A 22,319-nucleotide genomic window follows, 5' to 3' on the forward strand; every position below is an offset into this window, starting at 1 on the left:
CCTTGTTGGTGCACCTTGTAGTTCAATGAATTGATAACCTTTAGAGTGGTATTACTTATTGTGTTTTCAGGGCTTATTACATTCTGACTGAATAGTTTTCTCTTTTCCCCTCAGTGTTAATGAAAGGATAAGGATTTTACTTCTATTGATTTTTCACTTATATTGAGTGTGTCTATCATAAGTAAAGGATTTCCAGTGACTCATGTTTATGAATCAGGAGTTTAAATGTTTGCAGGATTACTGCACTTCCAAAGTTGACTAGAAATGCCAGCTGTATTCTCCACTGAGAAAATGAACAAAGTCCTGTGTCTTAACAGTTATGCTCTTTTTGAAAGCTTTTGATGTAAATAACACCATTTGAGAAATGAGAAACCTTCTATCTTAAATACGGTTTGAATGATGGAAGGTTTCCTTTGTATTTTAAAACATTTTTACAGTTGATTGATCAAATATTGGCTTTCTGTAAAAACATTATCATGTTAAATTTACTCTTTGTAGTGCAATATCAATAAATTTTGCTGCTTGGGCAGTTTTAATTACTACCTTAACCTGGCTTCTGCTACTGATACTTGTTGTAGGTTGCAAGTTGCTCATATTTTGGCTGCATCTCTCTGGACCAGTAAAAAAATGACAAGTATAAGATAAAGGTATGTTTATGTGATAGGAGGAAATATTAAGGGTAGAGTGTCGTCTCTGCAAAAATGAAAACTGGTACGTATTCTCCATCTCAGTTTATGGTTTGGTTGGTGATTTTTAAAGCAAGGTTATATTGTGAGTTAATTAGATACATAAAATCCAACAATTCTTCAATTTGTATTAGAGCCTGGTTTTCTAAATAGAACGCTTGCCAGTCCTTGGATCTCAGGGGTCAGAGAAATACATTCTTCCCTACTAGAGACCGCAGCTGTATGATAGAAATTTTTATTTAAGATTTTAAGAAAGGAGAGTAACCAAGGTGTTATGCTCTTACTGTCAAGGGTACTTTGCTTTGATAATGAGAACTGACAACACTGTAGTAATATTCTAACATCAGACACCTTGCAGAGCTGCTCACCATCCTTCTTTAGAGGCATGGGTGACTTTCCAGCTCATTGTTATATTCCCTCTTTCAGTAACTTTTTGTTATATTCCCTTTCAGTAACTTTTAAAGAGGAAAAAAGATGCAGATCCTTCAATAGATAACTAACTCTGCGTTCATACCAAATCTGAAAAGGCAGCCCAGTAGACACTGGCGATAAATGAGGTTTCTTTTGGCTGTTTGTTGGCTGTTTTGACCTAATACAGTCTGTCTTGTAGTTTCCCGCTTTGATGAGGGCTCGTGATGTAACTATGAAACCTGCGATGTTTGACATTAAATGTTAGACACACAGTGTTACAGGACAGCCGTATCCTTCAGTGAATACAGTTAAAGCACATTATCGAATTAGAAATATTTATTCAGAATATAAGATTGTTTGTAAAATATTATAAATGTCTCTGTATAAATAAATGGAGTTTTTTTTTAAACAATTCTATATCAAATAACACAAAGCTATTTTACAGCAGCTAAAACTAAAGGCATCTGGAAACATTTAAAGCATACAAGTGAAGAAAAAATTACAAGGTATATAGTACAGTGTTAAAGGGCAACCTTAAAATGAGACTTTAATACAGTAGAACAATACTGACAAATGCAAACTTAGTCACCTGTGCTTTAATAACTGACAGATCATTCAAGCAGCTTAAAAGTAGCACATTTTCAAATAATAGGAAACTAAAATCTCATGCAAAGTAAGTCTTGACAATGTCTAAAAACTGATTAGACATAGAAAAGTGAACATGTTTCATCATCTTTGCATTGGGTTCAAAGAGAAGCAGATTATTAGGGGCTCCCGAATGGCTGTCCTGACATGAGCACTATAAGTGAATACTATGAGTTCTACAAACAGAACATTTTCCACGTGGATCTGATTTGCAAAAAAGTGCAAAAGTGAACAGTAGAGCTGGGATAACTAAGCAGGTCATCAGTATGAGGGAATTTTGTCTCTAGCTTGCTTTGTACTGCTGAGCTGGTATTTCAGATGATTAGTGGATAAATGATTTTGTAGCAACCTTGACGATCCAGTAGCAGTTGCTATTACTGGGCCAGAAGGATTTCTTGTCTTGGTCCTATGCAAAATCTCACTCAGATGCAATGTGACAACTTATCCAATGTAACCCTTCACCGAAAATAGTTGTCCGTATGCGAAACTATTTTTCTCTACACAAGAATTAGCAAAAAATGAGAATACGTGAACAGCTGCTATTCAACTTGTATTCTTTTCCACTTCCTTAATGTTTTAACAGCCACTGAGTGCTCAGTGATGCTGTGGTGGCTACAGCCAGCATTATATTAATTGATAATTCTGGCGCCAATTCTGAAAAAGTAGTGTTCGGCAGCCTAAGGCATCCCCATTCATCTCCTAGTGAATAAGTATAGTTAGTTAGAACGTTAACTTCAAGTGTGTGAAATAGGAACTTCAGAAGGTGACAGGTTCAGCCCGGCCTATGTGAACACAGGATTTCAGTTAACTATTATAGGATTTTGATAGACTTCAATAAGAATTGTGTGCAGCAAAGGCATAATTTAACAAGTGATGCCTCTGCAAAGTAGTGCCCAGCAAGCCTCCGTGAAAGGTGGTAACAGTATCATTTCCTGTCAACTAGGCCATTCCATGGGAGAAATAAAAAAATAATTGCTACATGATTTTTGCAGAATTTTTTACAGTGTTGTTTTACCAAGCTGTCACGTGGTGCAGAAAAACAAAAATGTTACTTATGCTTCCTCCCCACCCACAAAATCCTTGGCAACCCTATAGGATGCACCCTAATTAAAATTCAATTCAGAAATTTCAGTCATCATAATTCTCTCCCCCTTTGGGCTCTAAAAACTGTCTAATTAAAAGCTGTTTGCTGCATCTACAAATAGGTGCAGCTGTAAACTTAGGGAACATGACCTTTTTTCACTTTATAGAGAGTTTAGTTTCATGGATGAGCCATAATCCCAGCTATGCATTTGCAAATAGTTTATGGAAAAAGCTTAGGGCTTTCAGAAGTCATTAATAATAAAAGTTTGGGTGTCTTCTGTAGTCTTTCTCATTACTTCACTTAAAACACAAGCATGATACCCCAAACTCTTGAGAGCTTTAAGATATTTGATAGAATTAAAAAATAATTGCAGGATAATTTCTGTGGGCCATAGGAGACAATTCATGCCATCTACATAGGCAATCCAGCCCAGATCGGGTAATTATGAGGCATTTTTTTCACTTGAAATAATGTAATCTATATGCAGCTGGGAACTAGGAGACTTTCCTGTGATTTCAGGTTTTCCTTAGAATAGTAAAATCTTTACTATCCTCATCCTAAAAAGAAAGCCTCATCAGCTCTAACTTGGACTGCCTCCCTGGAGAAGGGGAACGTCCCTGTAAGGTCTTGCTGTAGGCTCAGAGGAAGACTTAGTAAGGTATGCATTATCTCACAGGAGGATTAAGCAATTATGTTTAACTGCCACTTAATTTTTTATTATTCTACCATTCCAGTTTCAGGCAGCATGGATATTAACTTCAGAAACCTGACGTGCTAGCAGATGAGAGTGAATATGCAACAGTTAATTATCTGCATTGGCAATGATAAAACATCTAGTGTACCTCTGAGGTAGGGAGGACATGATAAATCCCAACTGTCTGATCACATAAGATACATAAGCATCAGTAGCTTTTGGTGTAAATCTCAAAAGGGAATCTTACCGCCTACAATTCCATGGCAGTTTTGGTAGCTGGTGCACATGGGGTTCGGCAGAACATCAGATCCGGTTGGTAGGTGCACGTGTTGATGGCACTCCAGCAACAGACAGAAGTCTCTTTTACTTGAGATTTTTGCCTCAGTGTAGTAGTGGGAAATTATACTCCAAGGGAACTTTCAAATGGGTCCTTTCTTCTCATGCCTATTTCTCTAAGAGCCAGAGACAACTCTGAACAGCGAAGGTGACTGCCTAAAAGGGTTAACCACTGAGGATTAAAACAAACATACGAAAGTCGGAACATTTTTAACCTTGTACAAGTTATAATCAGGATCACTGTTTACCTCTGATGGAGATGTTAATATAAACCAGCTCCTATTTAGAAAGAAAAATTCAGGTTATAAAAAAAGAAAATGATCCAGGCACCTGTAATCATTTATTTAATCAATGCGGTTTTAGTAAGCCCTGCAATTAACATAATAACCAAGTGCCCGTAGGTTCACCTTCAACAAGGACTGTGTCTTAGGGGAGTATGTGAAAAATATAAGGAAAGGTAATCAACTATTTAACAGCTTTTATTCTACACATTTATAAAAGTAACAGTTTTGCCAGGGAAATAGTTTTCACCCAACCACCATATATCTGAAAGTATTACGCTGAAGTATAAACTCAAAATGAGGCCAAGTAGGCTCAGTAATACTGGGGCTCATAATGTAGGAGCTGAGACTTCCCAGGTCTGGAGGAGTTCCATGACCCTAGAAGAGCAGGTTCTGTTTTCACTTGGAGCAACAAGAATGGTGGACAGAGGTCCTGCATCAGCTACACTTTTTAGTGTTGGTGAAAATGAAAACCATCCATATGTTTTGATACCTGTTCAATCACACAAGAGAAAGCCATGAATGGTTCCCTGCTTTGCACAGTCCGGTTTGCTTAGGGAGGACGTTTTCCCTGGGCATGTTGGAAAAACGGGGAAAACCATGATTTCATCTGTTACACCTTTTTTTGCACACACTTTTCAGCCAAATCATTTTCCTTGTAACAAAATGAAACTATCTGAAGAGTAAAAATTGACTTAATGTCACAAGAACCAAGTTTACCTGATTCTACAGAAACAAATTTACCTGAATTTTATAGAAACACAAGCCAGTGGGTACTTCACAGCATCCAAAAGCTGGGTCTTTCACACTGGTACCAGTTGATTTTTTTTTTTTGAATATGGGGCAGCCTCACTGCTGGCCTGAGAAAGAAGAGTAGTTGCTTTGGGATAGAACTGCTCTGCCTTCCAAGATGGTGGCTAGAGTATCCTGCCCCATTGTGCAGAGGCTGAGGAACTTGTGTCATGCCCTCTGAAAGCAGCTCATGGACACGGGGAAGTGAATGCAGTGACCTGGTCATAAGCAAAACATAGTGAACTGTGGCATTGGGCATATTTCTCATAGGTGACTTCAGGTGGGTCTTCAGGTGCTACAGAATAAATGGCAAGTGGTCCTTTAAGATGTATCAGTCAGTGTACGGCAGCGACAGAAGAACTGAAAAAAGTGAAAGGTGCAACAGGGAAGGTTATAGTAGAAAAGGGATGACGAATTGATTTTAAAATGGAAGACCTTCCTGAAAGAATTCAGGTACTTTGTTCCTGCCCAGTCCTGTCAGCATTTTGCTTGAAATTTCCCCTGTTGAAACACCATATGCTACCCATCACCGTGTCTCTGGGGGATAAAAAGAGGCCTCAACAGCCCTTCCCTCACCCCCTGCCCTTTGTAAGAGGAGTGTAGCCTGCAAAACATTATCTACTCAGCATCCTGCCTCTTGCCCTTAGAGCAATAGAGGCAGGTCCAGACCTAACTACGTGTTCATGTGGATGAGCTTTGATTCGTGTAGAACAGCAATTATGTAGTGCCCTGGGGTGGTGGAAAGTACTAATGCGTCTCTGCTCCTGACAAAAGTTTAGTTCCCTTACTCGTATCAGCGGGATTCTCTCAGCTCCAAGCCTTGGCTGTTAATAAGGCTCCACCAGGACGGGGAAACCTCAGTCTAAAGAGAGCTGCCTGCCCAGGCCTGCTTTCACAGTGAGAGGTGAAGGAAGTTCTCATTCTCCCACACAGAGTTGTTCAGACCCAACTGCTCTACCTGTAGCTTCAACATATCTGGGACTGTAAGGAACACCTGTGTGCCATTCGCCTGTGCTTGACATCCCAGAACACCTCTGAGTGACAGCCTGTGTCTTAAATGTTGATACCTGGGACTTGAAAACCAAAGCCTGGTTGCAATAAACAAAGCAGCAGTTCTTCTAGATGCTGAGCAAGGTCTCCGCACCACCCCCCTGCCCCCCCTTCCCCCGGGGCAGTTTTCCCCTGAAGGAGAAGGAAAGAGGAGAAATTAGGGATGTCACAGATAAGGCTGCTGTCTACCAAAAAGAGAAAAAAAGAATGGAAAATCTTGAAGAGGTGATGCCTGGATTATACCACCAATGCACAAGTTCCAGAACAGAAAGGTGGGAGAGTGATAGAGCCAGTGCTGAAAGCAGAAGCAAGACCTGCGGAGCCGGCGCACACACGGCAGGGGTTCCCACGCCGTCCACAGCCCAGGAGGGGAGGGGCAGGATCCTCTGGATACAGTCTACACCACGTCCCAGGGCCACTCGTCCCAGGGCCACTCGCCCCAGGGCTGAGTCCAGGGCACTCCATTGTCCAAGTGCTGACCTACCTGCCAACCTTCCCTTTTCTCCTTCTCCCAACAGGTTACTCTGTCCTCTAGGGCCCCTCTCTCCTCAGCGACCTGCTAGACTTTAGCCTCCACGGACAGAACCGTGGAGCCTGAGTGCCGATTAAAGCGAAGTTTCATTGGTGTGAGGCCTTGAGTTCTCCTCCTCCAGCAGAGCTATTCTTTGCTTTAGCATCCTCACTTGGGTCTCATGTCTCTCCACCATGGCCATCATCTGAGACTCCAGCTTCTTCAGTTTGTTTTGATGCTTCTTCTTTGCTTTCTCATAGGCAGCCACCAGGTTGCTATGTGGGAACAGAAGGAAATGAGAATGAAGATTTATCCTAAGTAGCACTGAGATGCACACTGTCCTGCCCACTGGGTAACCTGGTCCAGTAAGTACCACTCCAAACAGAGGACACTCAGCCTCTTCAGTAAGAATTTGAAATCAAGTGGTATTTCAGCGCTCACGGCCACTCGTGTATTGACTTAACCACGATTCATTCAGCCTGACTGCTAGAGGCTTGTCACTAACGTATCGGAAGGGATTTAAACCAACAATCCAAACTGGCCACATCCAAAACAGATAAGCAGAAAAGGTAGCTGAATTCCAGAAATCTGTCATGGAAATACCAATAGTGGATCTACTTGCTGTTCCATGGCTGCTTGCAGCATGGTCAAGTGGCAGTTGCAGGAGGGAGTTCCTCACACACTGCAGTCTAAGTCACCTCACCTAGGATGAGGACAGAGAGGCACCAACCGTTTCCCTTTATGCTTTGGGCTGACGGGATTCAGAGCACACAGGCCATAAGCTACTAATGCTGCCAGCCAAACACAGGACACAGGCCTCTGGGGGAAGAGGGCAGGGGCTGAGCCCAGAGCTAGGTAAGTCCCCATACTCTCTCTGGTCCAAAACAGCACCCCAGATCCCTTCCATATACTGTTAGGTTCTCAAAGTGTAGTCTGAGAACCGACCCCCAGTATTCCCAAAGCCCTCTCAAGGGAAATCCTGTGAGGTCCTTTATTTTCTAACTACAGATGTACACGAAGCTGGGTTTCCTCAGTATGTTTCAAAACCACATATTGCCTGGAGAAGCGGATGTGAGAATCTAGCTGTCCTAAATTAAACCAAATATTAAAGATATTTGTAAAATTGTAGAAACAGTGCCACTCTTTTAATATTTTTTGGAAAATAGTAATTTTTTAAATAAATGCCATTTGTATTCTATGTAGTGAGTTGTGGGGTTTTTTGTACAGGAATAAAAACTTAAAATTTGTTTTAGTTTCTCAAATGAAATTTATCAAGACAGATAATTTTTAAGAACAAAACTCTTTGAGGTCCTTACTTTTTTACAGGGGTCACGAGCCCACAACGTTTGCGGCTGCTGTCTTAGAGCAATGCTCCCTAAAGGGTTCCACCCGATTTTTGAATGCTGCTCAAAAAAAAAGTTGTGTAGCCAGTTTTGCTTTGAACACATTGGCTTAAACATAGGCTGATTTTTTTTTTTTTTTTTTAAACTGAATGACTTCTCAGAATCTTTCCTATATGAAGTGTTAGGAAGGGACCACAGGCTGCTGCGTCTCCCAGACACATCTGACCCAAGGACTTGTCCTTACGGAGCATTTCTTAGGTTTCTGTGGAACACTGGGAAGTCATACCCTAGGGAAGGTCAGGCTCTAAGGGAGACAGCTGAGGATTCACTGTTCTCTACAGCTGATTTCCAGCAATTACGGAAACGTTCTCCCTGGTGTATGAGTCCAAGCACTGCTGTGGATTACAAACGGAGACTTTACCTGTTGGCTCGCTTCAGGTCATTAACGAACTCCGCCGATTGCTGGTGTCGGATTTCGCTGCTCTTGGTGAGTCTTTCCAAGGCACTCACCAGCTCCTGAACTCTGGCCTTTAACTTCTTTTCTCTGTATCAAGGAGAGATGCAGCATGTTGTGAGTAACGTGAGAGAATGGAGATGGCTGCTGCCCTGGCAGAGAGGAGGAAGGCTTAGCCTGCCAAGTCCAAAGGCAGGAGTACAGACCAAAGGGGAGACACCAGAGAGCACAAGAGCGCCCCTCTGCAGAGCCCGAACACCTCACCACCACAGTCTCGAAGGCCCGCTGGAGTCAGCTTTTAATGATAAGGGCCCTTTAGAGATCTAAGTGCGTGTTGCAAAGGAATAGGACAGGAAGTTGTTTCTCGTCTTCCAGACGGAGAAGTTCCTTCCTGCTGTGGGCAGACCAGATACTCAGCAAGCAGAGTGCCGTCTGACTACAAACCCCTGTCCTGGTCTCTGTGCTCTTTTCCAAGTGTGCTAAGCATCTCCTGAACCATGCGGGGATTCAAGAGTATAAACCTGGCCTGGGTAGCCTACCTGGGATGAGTCCCTTCTCAATGAAATCAACACAGTCCTACCAGGCAAAATAAAAAAAGGTGTGGTCGTGGTAGAGGGAGAATTGGTATTCTCATTTTGAAAGTCCTTGATCACATTTCAAGTACGGAAGTTATATTCGGGCTCATTCGACTCCCCCAGTCCCTGGCTTCAAGTTCCATTGGGTCTTTACTACTGCAGGGACCCAAGACAAGTGGCTTAGGAGGTTTTTGGTGTCCAAGTCAGCTTACTGCCTTCCTCTAATTCCCGAGAGCACAGACCTGGGCAGGGAGGCGTCACCGACCGCCCTCCTCCCTCCTGAGGTCCCCATCACAGGCACGGTGCCACTCCGTGTTCTGTCACACGTGGCACGCTCAGCACAGTCGGTCGTAATCTGCTCAGCAGACTCCCCCACCGGCATGCAGGCTCTAGGGCGGCAAGGACCTCATTTGGTTTCTTCCCTGACGTATCCTGAGTGCCGAGCGCCGTGCGAGGGGATAGTTTCACAGTGACAACAGTTGTTAAAACAGGTCACTGAAGGTATGGGATACCTTGGAGCGTACCAAGTAACCAGGATTTATGGAAGAAACTCCTCTAAAAACAACTCATGAGTGTATGAGGAATGTAAATTAGCATGATGGTTCTGGAAGGCATTTGCCAGCATCTAGCAAAATACAAAATGAACCCATCCCTTGACTAAGAAACTTTACAGGAATTTTCCTTACAGAAACAGTATGAGTGTAGGTTCCTATACATGAGATGACAGTTGGATTCACTTCAGCTCTGGTTATAAGCTTAAGAATGGGAAACAACCAGGGGGCTGGTTAAGTCACTCAGGGTCTCCTAGTGGTTCTCTTGAAATGCTCTTCCCTGTTAATAAAGCATGCAGACTGACGTGCACTGGCACGGAAGAGCAGCTGATACACTGTCAAGCGAAAAGGGTGAGTTCCATTGGATGTCATGTTTGCAGAAACAACCAAAAATGTGTGAATAGCTGATATACTGTAGTGACTGACTAGAAGGCTAAACACTCAACAGTGCTGAACTCCAGGAAGAGGGATGACGGGATGCTTTCACTTTCTACCTGACTCATTTCGAGTTGCTTGAAGTGTTTATAATTTTGGATGCTTTTGTAAAGTGTGTGCGGAGTCTCAGTTGTGCTTCCTGTAGGATGGGCCTGGGGGGTGACCTTGAAGGGGAGGACTCACAGGTGCTCAGTGGTTCAGCCCTGGTTCTCCCCTCCTGGCTTTTCAAGTATCTAATCTTTAACATTTCTGCCTCCAGCTACTGTTAAGTGCAGTTCCAGCTTCCCAAATTCATTAATGAAGAAAGGAATTGCAACACAAAACTCCAGGCCTGCTTCTGTGAGTGAGGATAAGTGTGCCTAGCGCCCAGTGACTTCCTCCCACCAGCCCTAAGGGAGCTGGAGGCTCCCCCTCCCCCGCAGAGCCTTCCAGCTAGTGCCTCCTGGTTGCTGAGGTTTCTCCTGGGCCCTAGTGGCCACCAGGAAATCTCAGATCTGGCTGCATTTCCCACTGGAATCCCAGAGTGGCACCATTTCCCACCATAAGTGAGAATGGGTCTCGAGAGGGCGGCTCCTCCCTCCTTCCCCAGCCCATCCCCTCAGCCTTGCAGGCAGCCCTCCGTCAGCTGAGGAAAAGTTAGGAGAGCATGAAAGATTTCTCCCCTCTTCCCTCTGGCTACAAAGAATAGGGAAGGGTTATTTGTTTTACGTTTTGTTACTGTTTCAAATTCTTTTATCTTTATTCTGAAGTCGGTTAATAGTGCAAAAGGAAAGAAGAAAATTACGAAGAGAATTTAAAATCTAACCATGAATTCAAATTCACAACATAAAACTGCCTGGAGTGGTACGGCTTCTTCCCCACCCCCTAATTACATCCGCATCCCTGCCCCAACCCCAAAGGGCGAGTGTGGAAATCCCAGCTCCCGCAAAACGAAGGGCCCAGGCCCCTGGGGACTGGAGGGAACCTTCCAGAACTGGCAGGCTCCAATGGAGGATGGAACCCAGGAAGGCAAGAGAGGCCCTCAGAGACCCTGCCCAACCCTGGCTGGGGGTGAAGGGAGATGGGGACAGGGCTGGGAGTGGGGAGCCATCTCTGGGAGCTGAGAACTGTCCCCAGAACCCCTTAGGCCTCCGGAAGGGAGGGAGATGGGAGTGAACTGCTGTCCAAACACCAGGGTAGAAAACCAGGATGCTGATTTATTTAAAGCTATAAAGACAGGCTAAACCTCAAACTTAAACCTAAAATGTGAGTTACTTTATACCTGTTTTCGTTTGAGCGAGGCAGACGCCTGCAGTACGAGTCATGCCTCTGGCGTCGCTTGTCTGGACAAACGCTAAACCCCTGTGCGGTAGCAACTCTAGGGCCGCTTCCCACACGCAGCCTAGAGGCGTCAGGAGGCCATTTGGGCACTTGAAACTCAGCCAGTCTGATCTGAGATGTGCTGTAAGTGTACAATACACACTGGAATTTGAAGACTTAATATGAAAAAAAGAAGGTAAAATAACTGAAAAAACATTGATTATATGTTGAAATGATAACATTTTAGATACACTGGGCTAAATATGTTAATTTCCCTGTTCGTTACAGTTTTTAACGTAGCTACTAGAAAATGTAGTTACACACATCATGGCTTGCCTTTGTGGCTCATGTGATGTTACTCGCGGACAGTGCTGCTCTAGAGCATGTGTTTATAGCAACAGTACCAGGGGTATCCCTGGATTCTGATTCAGTAGGTTTGGGTTGAGACCCAGGAAGTGCAGTTTCAAGAAGTCCTCCAGGGCTTCCCTGGTGGTGCAGTGGTTAAGAATCTGCCTGCTAATTCAGGGGACACGGGTTCGAGCCCTGGTCTGGGAAGATCCCACATGCTGCAGAGCAACTAAGCCCGTGAGACACAACTACTGAGCCCGTGTGCTGCAACTACTGAAGCCCATGCGCCTAGAGCCCATGCTCTGCAACAAGAGAAGCCACCGCAATGAGAAGCCCGCACACCGCAACAAAGACCCAACACAGCCATAAATAAATAAATTTAAAAAGAAGTGCTCCAGGTAACCAAAACAGCATGGTATTGGCATAAAAGGAGACACATGATCAATACAACAGAATAGAGAGCCCAATTAATTTATGATAAAGGAGCCAAGTGTGTGTGTGTGTATAATGGGGAAAGGACAGTCTCTTCAATATATGGTCTCGGGAGAACTGGACAGCTACATGCAAGGGAATGAAACCGGATCACTGTCTTACACCACACACAAAAATTAACTCAAAATGGATTAAAGACCTGGTAAGGCCTGAAGCCATCAAACTCCTTTCTAGAGAAAACACAGGCAGTAAGCTCCTTGACATCAATCTTGGTGATGATTTTTTGAATCTGACACCAAAAGCAAATATAAATAAATGGGACTACATCGAACTAAAATTCTGCACATCAAAGGAAACCACAAAATGAAAGGGCAACCTACTGAATGGGAGAAAATGTTTACAAATCATGTATCTAATAAATAAAGAATCCATACAACCCAATAGGAAAAAAACAACCTGATTAAAAAATGAGCAGAAGCCAGGGTTTGAATGAAAGAGAAAATTAAAAAAAGAAAAATGAGCAGAAGAGAGAAGATCTAAATAGACATTTTTCCAAAGAAGACAAACAGATGGCTAACAGGCATATGAAAAGATGCTCGACATCACTAATCATCAGGGGAATGCAAATCAAAACGACAATGAGATACTGCCTCATACCTGTCAGAATGGTTATTATAAAAAAGACAAGAAATAACAAATTGTTGGTGAGGATGCAGAGAAAAGGGAACCCTGTGTACTGTTGGTGGGAATGTAAACTGGTGTAGCCACTAGGCAAAACAGAATGGGAGGTCCCCAAAAAATTAAAAATAAAACCAACATATCCAGCAATTCCACTTCTGGGTATTTATCCAAAGAAAATGAAATCCCCACCCTGAAAAAAGATATCTGCACCCCCATGTTCACTGCAGCACTATTTACAATAGCCAAGATATGAAAACAACCTAAGTGCCCATCGGTGGATAAAGATGTGGGATATATACACAATGGAATATTATTCGGCCATAAAAAAGAGTGAAATTTTGCCGTTTGCAACAACATGGATGGACCTTGAGGGCATTATGCTAAGTGAAATAAGACAAAGACAAATACTGTATGATCTCACTTGTATGTGGAATCTAAAAAAACAAAAAGCAAGCTCATAGATACACAGAACAGACTGATGGCTGCCAGAGGTGGGGCTGGGGGCAGGCGAAATGGGTGAAGGGGGTTAAAAGGTACAACCTTCCAATTATAACATAAATAAGTCCCGAGGATGTAATGTACAGCATGGTGACTAAACGTTACTGGACTGTGTATTTGAAAGGTGCTGAGAGAGGAGATCTTAAAAGTTATTACAAGTAAGAAATTTTTTTGGTAACTATGGTGACAAATGTTAACTAGACTTATTATGGTGATCATTTTGCAATATATACAAATATTGAATCATCACGTTGTACACCAGAAACTAATATAATGTTATATGTCTATTATGCCTCAATAAAAAAGAATGCCTCAGGTGATATTATTGTGCAAATTTGGGAAACTCTGGTAAGGCAGCAGTGCTATTTACCTGGGTCTACAAATGAGCTTCACGTGGTCTTGAACTCTCTGAATTTTTATGCAAAATTACACGCACGGTTCTACTTTTCTGAAGACCACAGCTTTCCTCTGATTTTCAAAGGAGGACCTGAAAAACACTGAGAGCCATAAACCTGCTAATCCAAGTCACTTTGGAACCTCAACCATTCATTTCCTGTTCCTTCTAGTTTCTGATTCAAATTTGCTTGGCTTTCAGTTCAGAAAGAATTTCTATGGTTTGTCTAGGTAATAAGGCTAAAAGGAACACTTTCATAGGCTCCGCGCAGATGAGAAGGTACAAATTAAACACTACATGTTCCACTTGCCCCTCCATGGTAATGTGTTCACACAATGTTTTCCGGAACAACCAGAACTGTGTAATCCCTTCCTTGTGTCTTCACACTCAGTAATACAGACCCTCAGGAATATGCACCTACAGCAGCAAGAAGACAATCCTGGCTCCTACTCTCACCACGAAGACCCACAGCCCCCAGCACACACGTGGGTTTCACTTACAGGTTCCGCCCCATCCCCAGGTTCATCTTTGGTCACAAAAGGTCGTCCGAATCTTACTTTAGCCACGCAGCCGGAAGTGCTTTTTATTTTTAACTGAAGCATAATTGTCAGCAGTGGCATACACACAGGGGAAGTGAGAGGCAGACTCACAGTGCGAGTTTGCTGGTGACGAGAAAATCCAGGTGGGCAGCCTGGGCAGGGGACGGCCTCGCAGGCCGCTGCAGTGAGGCTGTCAGTGTGCCCGGGGGTCTGGAAGCAGAGTTCTCGGGGCCATCAGGGAGGAGGCTGCATTCTCCCGCAAAAAAAAAAAGGCCAGCTGCAGTGCTTTAATCACTAAGTCCAGATGAGGAGGCTGGGGAGGCAGGGCAAGAGCCCGGGCCTGATGAGGTGGGCAGTGGCTGCACCAGCCAGGAAACCTTCCAGAGGAGCTGTAATCACACCAAACCGCAGGGAGTTGCAGCCACAGGACCTAGAATTTCTTTTCTTTTCTTTTTTGCGGTACGCGGGCCTCTCACTGCTGCGGCCTCTCCTGTTGCGGAGCACAGGCTCCGGATGCGCAGGCTCAGCGGCCATGGCTCATGGGCCCAGCCGCTCCGTGGCATGTGGGATCTTCCCGGACCGGGGCACAAACCCGCGTCCCCTGCATCGGCAGGCGGACTCTCAACCACCGCGCCGCCAGGGAAGCCCTAGAATTTCTTTGTAATGGCTCATTATGTGGAATTAGACAACGAGAGAATGGTCTGCCTATGTGGTTCCTCTTCCTCACCTTCCATTACCAGGCTTCTGTCTCCACTGAAACTGCTCACAAGGCCACCGATGATCTGGGCATTGACACAATCAAGGGTCCCTCTCTGGCCTGATCTTCTGTCGGCACCTTCTCTTCCCCGAGCGCCTGGATTTCATCCCACTTCCCCAGCTGTCCGTGCGGTCTTCTACCCTGGTTCCTCATCCTCTCCTCCACCTCTGTGTGCTGGGAGTATTTAGGACTTGGGCCTGGACCCTATTTTGTACCCCACCCTTTCTTGACTTGATTCTCTCCATTTGCATTTATTTCCCTAGAAACTACCTACATGCTAAAAACTTCTAAATCTTCAGGCCTTTCCGCAGAGCTCTGGAATTGTCCTTGTGACATCTCTACCTAACAGGCGTCTTCAGTTCAGCGTGTCCAAAGCAGACCCTCTGAGACGGCCTCCCCGACCCACGCTTCCTCGCTTGTCAGAGGCCGGCAAGGCCATTCACCCAGTTGCCAACACCCGTCTTCAGTCAGCCTTGACCCTCCCTTTTCCTCGTCCTCCACGTTCGCTCAGCAGCAAACCCCACCTACCAAATGGGTGCAATTCCTGCCACCACCCAGGCCCAAGCTGCCATCATGTCTCTCCTGGACAACCACAGGAGCCTCCTAATTGATGTTTCTGCTTCACCTTTGTACCCCAGAGTCTAGCTTTCACAGAGCGGCCAGAGGAAGTTTTTAATATGACAACTCAGATCGTATTATTGTCCTGCACTTGGAATAGAGTCCGTGGCTTTACTCTGACTAAAGGCCCTGCCTGACTCAGTCTTTGGTATCGCCCTCCCCCTCGCACCCTGGAATCCTATCCATTCTTAGCACACACCAAGCTTCTTCCCAGGACAGAACCCCGTGCAGTCAGTCCCCTCTGCTTGGGATGAACTTCCTCCCCACGGTTACTTTTCCTCCTTCGCATCTCAGCTTAAATGTCACCTCCTCAGAACAGCCTACCCTGACCACCCATCTAAACAAATGTCCCAGGGTAATGACATCCCAGCACCTTGTCGCTTCCCCATTATTCATTGCAACCTATATTTACTTTTTTTGGGGAAAAAAAAAATCTCCGCGGAGACTATGACTCTATTTCTTTCCTTCATTGTAGCCATTAGTCTATAACTACTTCTCTTTTAGAAAATCCAGCCAGCAGTAACAGCTCTAAGTCCTTTACAAGGATGAAGTTATTTCTCACCACAAGCCTTGGAGGTCAGTACTCTATTATTATTCTAGTCTTCTAGATGAGGCACTGGAGGCACAGTGAAGAGACTCGCCAGGTTCGCCTGCGGAGCTGGGATGCACCCAGGGGTCTGTCTGCGAGCCTGCTCTTCAGCAACTTGCTGAAGTATGCTGCTTCATAACGAGCAGACAGTGGGGCAGGAGACAGAGCAGACAGCTCTCTGGTGAAGAGCCCAGGCCTGTGGAACTAAGGAGGGGGTGTCCCAGTTAATGATGTTCCGCAGGTGTTGTGTTGGGGCGAGTTTGCCAGGAGTAGCCACAAGATGACGGCCCAGACCTCCCTACGACCATGTTTCTTGCACATCTGCACGCTGCTGCCTTGCCCATGCTACAGGGTGCTTGGATGTTCTCCATCACTCTGCCTTTATGCGATCCAGGGCAAGGCCTTTTCTCTGAGCTTTTGGAACGTGGGGGGAATGATAGGAATACAAAGAAATCTCAGTTATCCAAGCAACGCCTACCTCAACCCCCAGGATGAGCGCTGGTCTTTCCCTGTGCCCTCTGAGGCCGGCTCTGGAGCTCAGTCATTTGTTGACATGATAATGAACTCACAGGTGCACTTTGTATTCCATTAACGTCCTGCAGACCCCTGTGCATTTACGGAATTCTGAGCACAACTGCCACTGCCTGACTGCTCTTATAAATCAGCCACATAGGAAGAATCAGCAAGTGCAAGTTTAATAAAACAGCACCCTTAAAAATAATGGTCCTACTAATAAAATGGTGAAGATTCTGCTGCCTGTTTGCTCAGTGGGGTCTCCCTCTTTAAAGGACTCCAACCAGTTCCTTCTTCATTTCAATCCACTATGTGTACGGCTCAAAAACAGTATTAATCCATAGATGCTGAAATAGGGGTCGATCAGTGCCATCTTCCTTCCTTTCATGGCCAGTTGTTCTTTCCTACAAATCTGGAAGATTGCTAGAGCTGGGCAGGTATTTTTGGAACTCGGACATGAATCTGAACTCAAGGAGGCTTGCTGTGGTTTGTTCTAAGGCCCTCTGACAACCACGTGCTCTGGGGGTACCGATGGACGATGAGTGGTCTGTACCATCAGGGGCGCAGAGGAGAGGTGACACAGGAAGCTTCCGGAAGATGAGTGTCCTACGGGAAGGGGTGAAGAGGAGGGGTCCCCAGGTTGAGAGAGATGGGGCAGGGTGGGGGGATAAAGCAAAGGGCATGCTCTCGGAAAGATGAACTGCCCACATGAATCTGGACCGCAGGTTACATGTAGGGAAACATTTGAAATATGGGCTAGGAAGTTAAGTTAGGGACCTACAGATGATCTTGCAGGCCAAGCCACTGAAGGTGTATCTGCAGAGCAGCATGATCAGAAGTGTGTTTTAAGGTATTTTTGGTGGCAGAACACAAGGTGAGACTAATGGCAGAATGACCCATCAGGATGCTACTGAGTTCTGAGGGATTGAGGGCTAAACTCAGGAGAAGGCAATGCAAGTGGCATGGGATGGATGGGATTTTAATGGAAAAAAAAAACATTACAATCTGCAGACAAGAGACAGAGATAGGAGACTTCAAAATTATAATCCTGGATCACTAGAAAAATTTACTTTTTTAAATATAAATAGGAATTCTGAAAAAAAGGCCAATTTCAAAGGGCAGGAGGAAACGGGATTATAATTTCTGTTTTAGACATGGTGTGTTTTCTTTTTTTTTTGCAGTACGCGGGCCTCTCACTGTTGTGGCCTCTCCCATTGCGGAGCACAGCCTCCGGACGCGCAGGCTCAGCGGCCATGGCTCATGGGCCCAGCCACTCCGCGGCATGTGGGATCTTCCCGGACTGGGGCACGAACCCATGTCCCCTGCATCAGCAGGCAGACTCTCAACCACTGCGCCACCAGGGAAGCCCGGAGACATGGTGTGTTTTAAGGCTCTAGCCTGATATTCGGGGGAGATGTCCAGTGGGCAGAGATCACTGAGGGATCGTTTAGAAGGAACAAAGTCACCAGAGTCGTACAGCTGGGTAAGTCATGACCCCTGCCCCCCCACCCCCACAAGGGACTCTCCTGCAGGCAGCGGAGGGTGAAGCAGGGGAAGAAGAGGCAGGCACATAAGAAACAAAGCAATGATGTATTCTCTGATAGAACGAAATAAGGGCTCACGAGAACCAAAAAATAAACAAATTTTATAGACAGGGAAGAGGCACAGTGCTGTGAGTGCCTGGGACGTGGGCTTTGGTGGTGTGAGGTCAGAGGTAGCAGCAGCACTGAAGCCCCAGAGGCACAGAGAGGGTGGGCGGCCTGGTGTGGCTCAGGATGGGAGGGGGCATGTGATAGGGCGAGGGTGGAGAAGCAGGCAGGGGTCAGATCACACACTTGCGAAGGAGCTTGGACACAGACAGCCGGAGTCACTGGAAGGTCTTAGGTAATGAGGTGTGGTAGGCAGAGTTCAAAAATGGCCTCTGAGAGTTTGGCCCCTTAGGATACACACACATCCCAGTTATTCAGTCATCCAGGTGCTGCTGTGAGGGAATTCTGCAGATGTAATTAAAGTCCCAAAGAGCTGATCTTAGGATAAGATGATTCTGGGTAGACCTGGCAGACTTAGGTGAGCCCTTAAAAAGGACTGGGCTCTTCCTGGAAAGAGATTTGAAGCAGGGAAGGGATGTGATAAGAGGGAGGTGTTTGCTGCTTTGAGGACCAGGAAGTCTGTGCAGAAGTTCTAGAGGCCTCTAGGAGTTACCCCTGGCCAAGAGCCCCAAGAAAATGGGATGTCAGCCCTACAACCGCCAGGAGCTGACTTCTGCCAACAGGCAGAACGAGCTTTGAAGCAGATTCCTCCCAAGAGCCTCCAGATGAGAACAGGGCGCTGGATGACACCTTGACTGCAGCCTTGTAAGACCCTAAGCAGAGAAGCCAGTCGTGCTGCGCCCTGCTGACCCACAGAAACTGTGAGCTAATGAATGGGCATTGTTCAAGCTGCAAAGCTTGCGGTACTTTGTTACACAGCAGAGGAACACGAGTGTGAGGGTACCATCAGATCTGCATCCTGTAAAGTTACTCTGTGACCCTGAGAGGGCCCGCTCTTACGGGGTCATCCTCAGGCGCACACAGATGCGCTCCGGGGTCTCCTTCTTAGAGACAGTTCCCCCAGAGTTCCCTCTCTGCACAGCGACCTTCTCCCACCAGCTGTCTTCGCTTCTTGCCTTTCCCCTTCTTAACCCACCTCAACCTGAAGTGGTCGCTTCCTTGCTTTGAACATGTTCTTTGCTTGGCTTCTGTGTCAGCGCTGTGGGTTCATGTGTCATCTGGAGTCCCTTCCATTAGGAGTAATTCACCCAGCGGTGGAGGCCCACGGGCCAGGGCTGACCGGGGAGTTCCCACTCCGTCTCTTTGAACTCCGAGACACCGCCTTGTGTATCTTCCTGGATGGCCCAGCTCCACTCCCCACAGGGGCACATCCGCGTCCTCCAGATCTGGTCTCTTGTGACCACCCTAACCAGTCGGGGCCCACCTGCCCCCGATGTCTCCCTACAGGGATCTGACACACAGCCCTCTCCCGGCAGCAGCAGCTCGCCTGTAACTCATCAGAGAGATGAAAGGAAGTCTAAGTGCCCCTTCTCTGCTGATGAGTCGGGCGCATCCTGTCCCTGGACAGAGCGGCCGCTGTGATTTGTTGATTGCCTTCACTTAGCGTTTTACAGAACCATCTGGCACTTGCAGGCACAGGTGGCAGCTGCCAGTGCCCCGAAGCGCTCAGCAGAGCCCCTGGCGGGCCTGTGACTAAATGAGCACAGCCTCCTGCAGGGACAGGGCGGCCGACCTCTGCGGTGCCTGGGTGGGAGATGGAGCTGGTCCTGACCTGCCTTGGGGCCCAGGGACAGGGGTGTGGAATCATCTGAGGTGATGCTACATGCTGCTGCTCACCACGTCACAGCCCTTTCCTGATTCCTCCCTGTCCCTCAGCACTGAGGGGCACAGCATCCTTACCTTTTAACCACAACGACCTGGGCTCTGTGCATCTGAGGAAGTCCGCCCTCACCACCAGCCCTTCACGTGTCCTCAGCCTTCGGTGGACAGATGGGCGGCTGTGTACCAGGAGCACAGGGATTCCCATCTGCCCAGGCCATGCATACTATGCCGGGTCCAGGTGTAGGTGAGCCCACACGAGCGGGCTCAGCTCACACTCACCTGCAAGCAAACCTCTGCCAGCACGCAGGGGTCCGGGAGACGTGGGGGGCGGGGCCTGCGATTTCCCCGCTGCCTCACTGTGTGACCTTGGGAAACCGCTGGGCCTTGCAGTGCCGGTCTCCCTCCCCCCCCCGCCCCCCCCCCCTCGCCTCTTCCCGCATCATATGGAGAACACCACCTGCCCCTCGCTGCTTTCTAAGTATGGCGAAGATGGAACAGTCTGCTCCTCTCAGCTGTGCTCGGCTCCCGCAGGCACGCTACATGAATACCACGTGAAGTACAAAGAAAACTCATTTCTGAAAATTCCCTCTCCTTAACCGCATTTGTATAGTTTACTTCTTTGGTGGTTCGGTTAAATTTTACTAGAACCACAAGCAAGAGAGGGATCTGGGATGGAGAAGGGTTTTGTAGCACGCAGCCTATGCAAACAGCAAAGACAAGGTGCCCTGATAAAAAAGAAAACTCATGTGCAAGACTTGGAAACCTGGTCATCCAGATGGGGTTTTATGGCAACCCCGGAGCCAATAAACTACAATAAACGTCCATGGAAGTGGAGGGAAAGAAATCAGACCAGATGGGAGGTAGCCAGTAAATGTGTGATTGCACGGAGGCCTGGTTTTGTTCCAAACAGAAGAAGGTTGGGAGCAGACACACCGAGAGAGCAGGGTCGCAGGGCAGGGGCCCGACCGAGGCTGCAGCCCCGCTAGGTGTTGCGGAGACTAGGCTGGGACAGGGCAGGAACCTAGGACCAGTGACTAGAATGTCACAAGGCACATTCCTAGGGGCTCTCCTCTAGAAAAGTCCACGCCTAGCCTCTGCTCCATCCCCCTCACCACACCTACTCTTCCCAGTCTGGTTCCCCTGGCCCACAGCTTCGGTGTTTGGAACCATCCTTTTCCAAGGTAGGAATATGTCTGAAAATTCTGGGAAGCTTCCCTCAACGGACTCAACCACTAGTGTGGCGGTGATTTAACATCTTCAAAGAAGGTGGTAGTTTCCACTTGATTTTTAAAAATAAAAACATCCCCAAACCTCAGCCTTTAGGTGTCTGTATTATATATCCTCATGAAATGACGATTCCACTCTCTAAGCTATATTTACAGTATAATTATGTTATTTTCCTTTTTCCTGTAGCCCTGTGGGTTCTTTCTTGGCTCCATATATCTGGGGCTTGATTAGAAATCCATGCTAAGCAACTTAAGGCTGGCTATTGGAAATCCATTGTGACTGACAGAACAAATGAAATCCCTTTATGTTTAGTCAGCAGAACCTGCATCCTGCTTGTGCCAGCGAAGGCCTCTGAGGTTCGGGGAACTTGAAAAATGCAGGGGCTTAGCTTACAGATACAATATCCAAATGGCTCCCTGCTGGCAGCAGGGGGTGGTTTGCATCCTGAATTTCTGGCGCAATCACGTCATTAGGATTAGCTGAGGGCATTTTCCCTGCAGCTTCTCTCTTCCTGCCTCAAGCAAAGCGATTACCATTTAACCACATGGCCAGAGGCACTGGCAATGTAAAAACTGAGCTATTACAACTTGGAAGGAAAGACAAAAAGTGGCGGTGAGTAAATCAGGAGGGTAGTGAGGTTCCCCACATGGCAGCCTGCAATCCACCCTCAGCCTGGAGGCTACACTATAAGATAAACAGCCCTGGCTGGACCAAGACAGCAGCCTGAGCACACACTGTAGCCTTCCCCTCCTACCCCAAATCCCCAGAAACGATGGCAAATGTATCTTTAAAAAAATCCTCAAGCACGATGGAAACTAAGGAGTGCTCTTCGTCTGCCAGAAACCCTGAGGACTCATAAAAAAGGAAAGGCAGATTTTTACTCTTCTTGAAAAAGGAAACCACAACTCAAAATGCACACAAAAGCAAGCTGCTACAAAAGGAAGAAAGGGATTCAGAGGTGCTTCAGTGAGAGGTGCTGGCCATTAGAGCCGGAGGGGACCGGACGCTTGGGTCAGATATGCGGCCGGGAGGAACAGAAAGCCCAGGAGGCAAGCTTGTGAGCCGAAGCCAAGAGTGAGTCACAAAACTCAACCTTAAAAACTCACGTGTGAGGCAAGTTAATACAGTAGACAAAATAACATTTCAGAATAAGTACAATAAATATCCTCTGAGAGACGCAAGACGATATCATGACACAAGAGAGG

General features: G+C 46.4%; 1 protein-coding gene across 2 annotated transcripts in view; it reads right to left on the reverse strand.

The window, feature by feature from the left end:
• Positions 1-942: 942 nt before the first annotated feature.
• Positions 943-22,319, reverse strand: part of MCC (MCC regulator of WNT signaling pathway) — a 360,524-nt gene continuing 339,147 nt past the window's right edge. For both annotated transcript variants that reach the window (XM_082836200.1, XM_082836201.1), the window contains 2 exons: positions 8,255-8,377; positions 943-6,765 (listed from right to left, as the gene is read on the reverse strand). In XM_082836200.1, the coding sequence (XP_082692326.1) occupies positions 6,585-6,765; positions 8,255-8,377 (304 nt within the window). In that variant the 3' untranslated portion in view covers positions 943-6,584. The remainder of the gene's footprint in view (positions 6,766-8,254; positions 8,378-22,319) is intronic.

Source organism: Leucopleurus acutus (assembly GCF_964270905.1).
Source record: "Leucopleurus acutus genome assembly, chromosome: 3".
Classification (NCBI taxonomy): domain Eukaryota; kingdom Metazoa; phylum Chordata; class Mammalia; order Artiodactyla; family Delphinidae; genus Leucopleurus; species Leucopleurus acutus.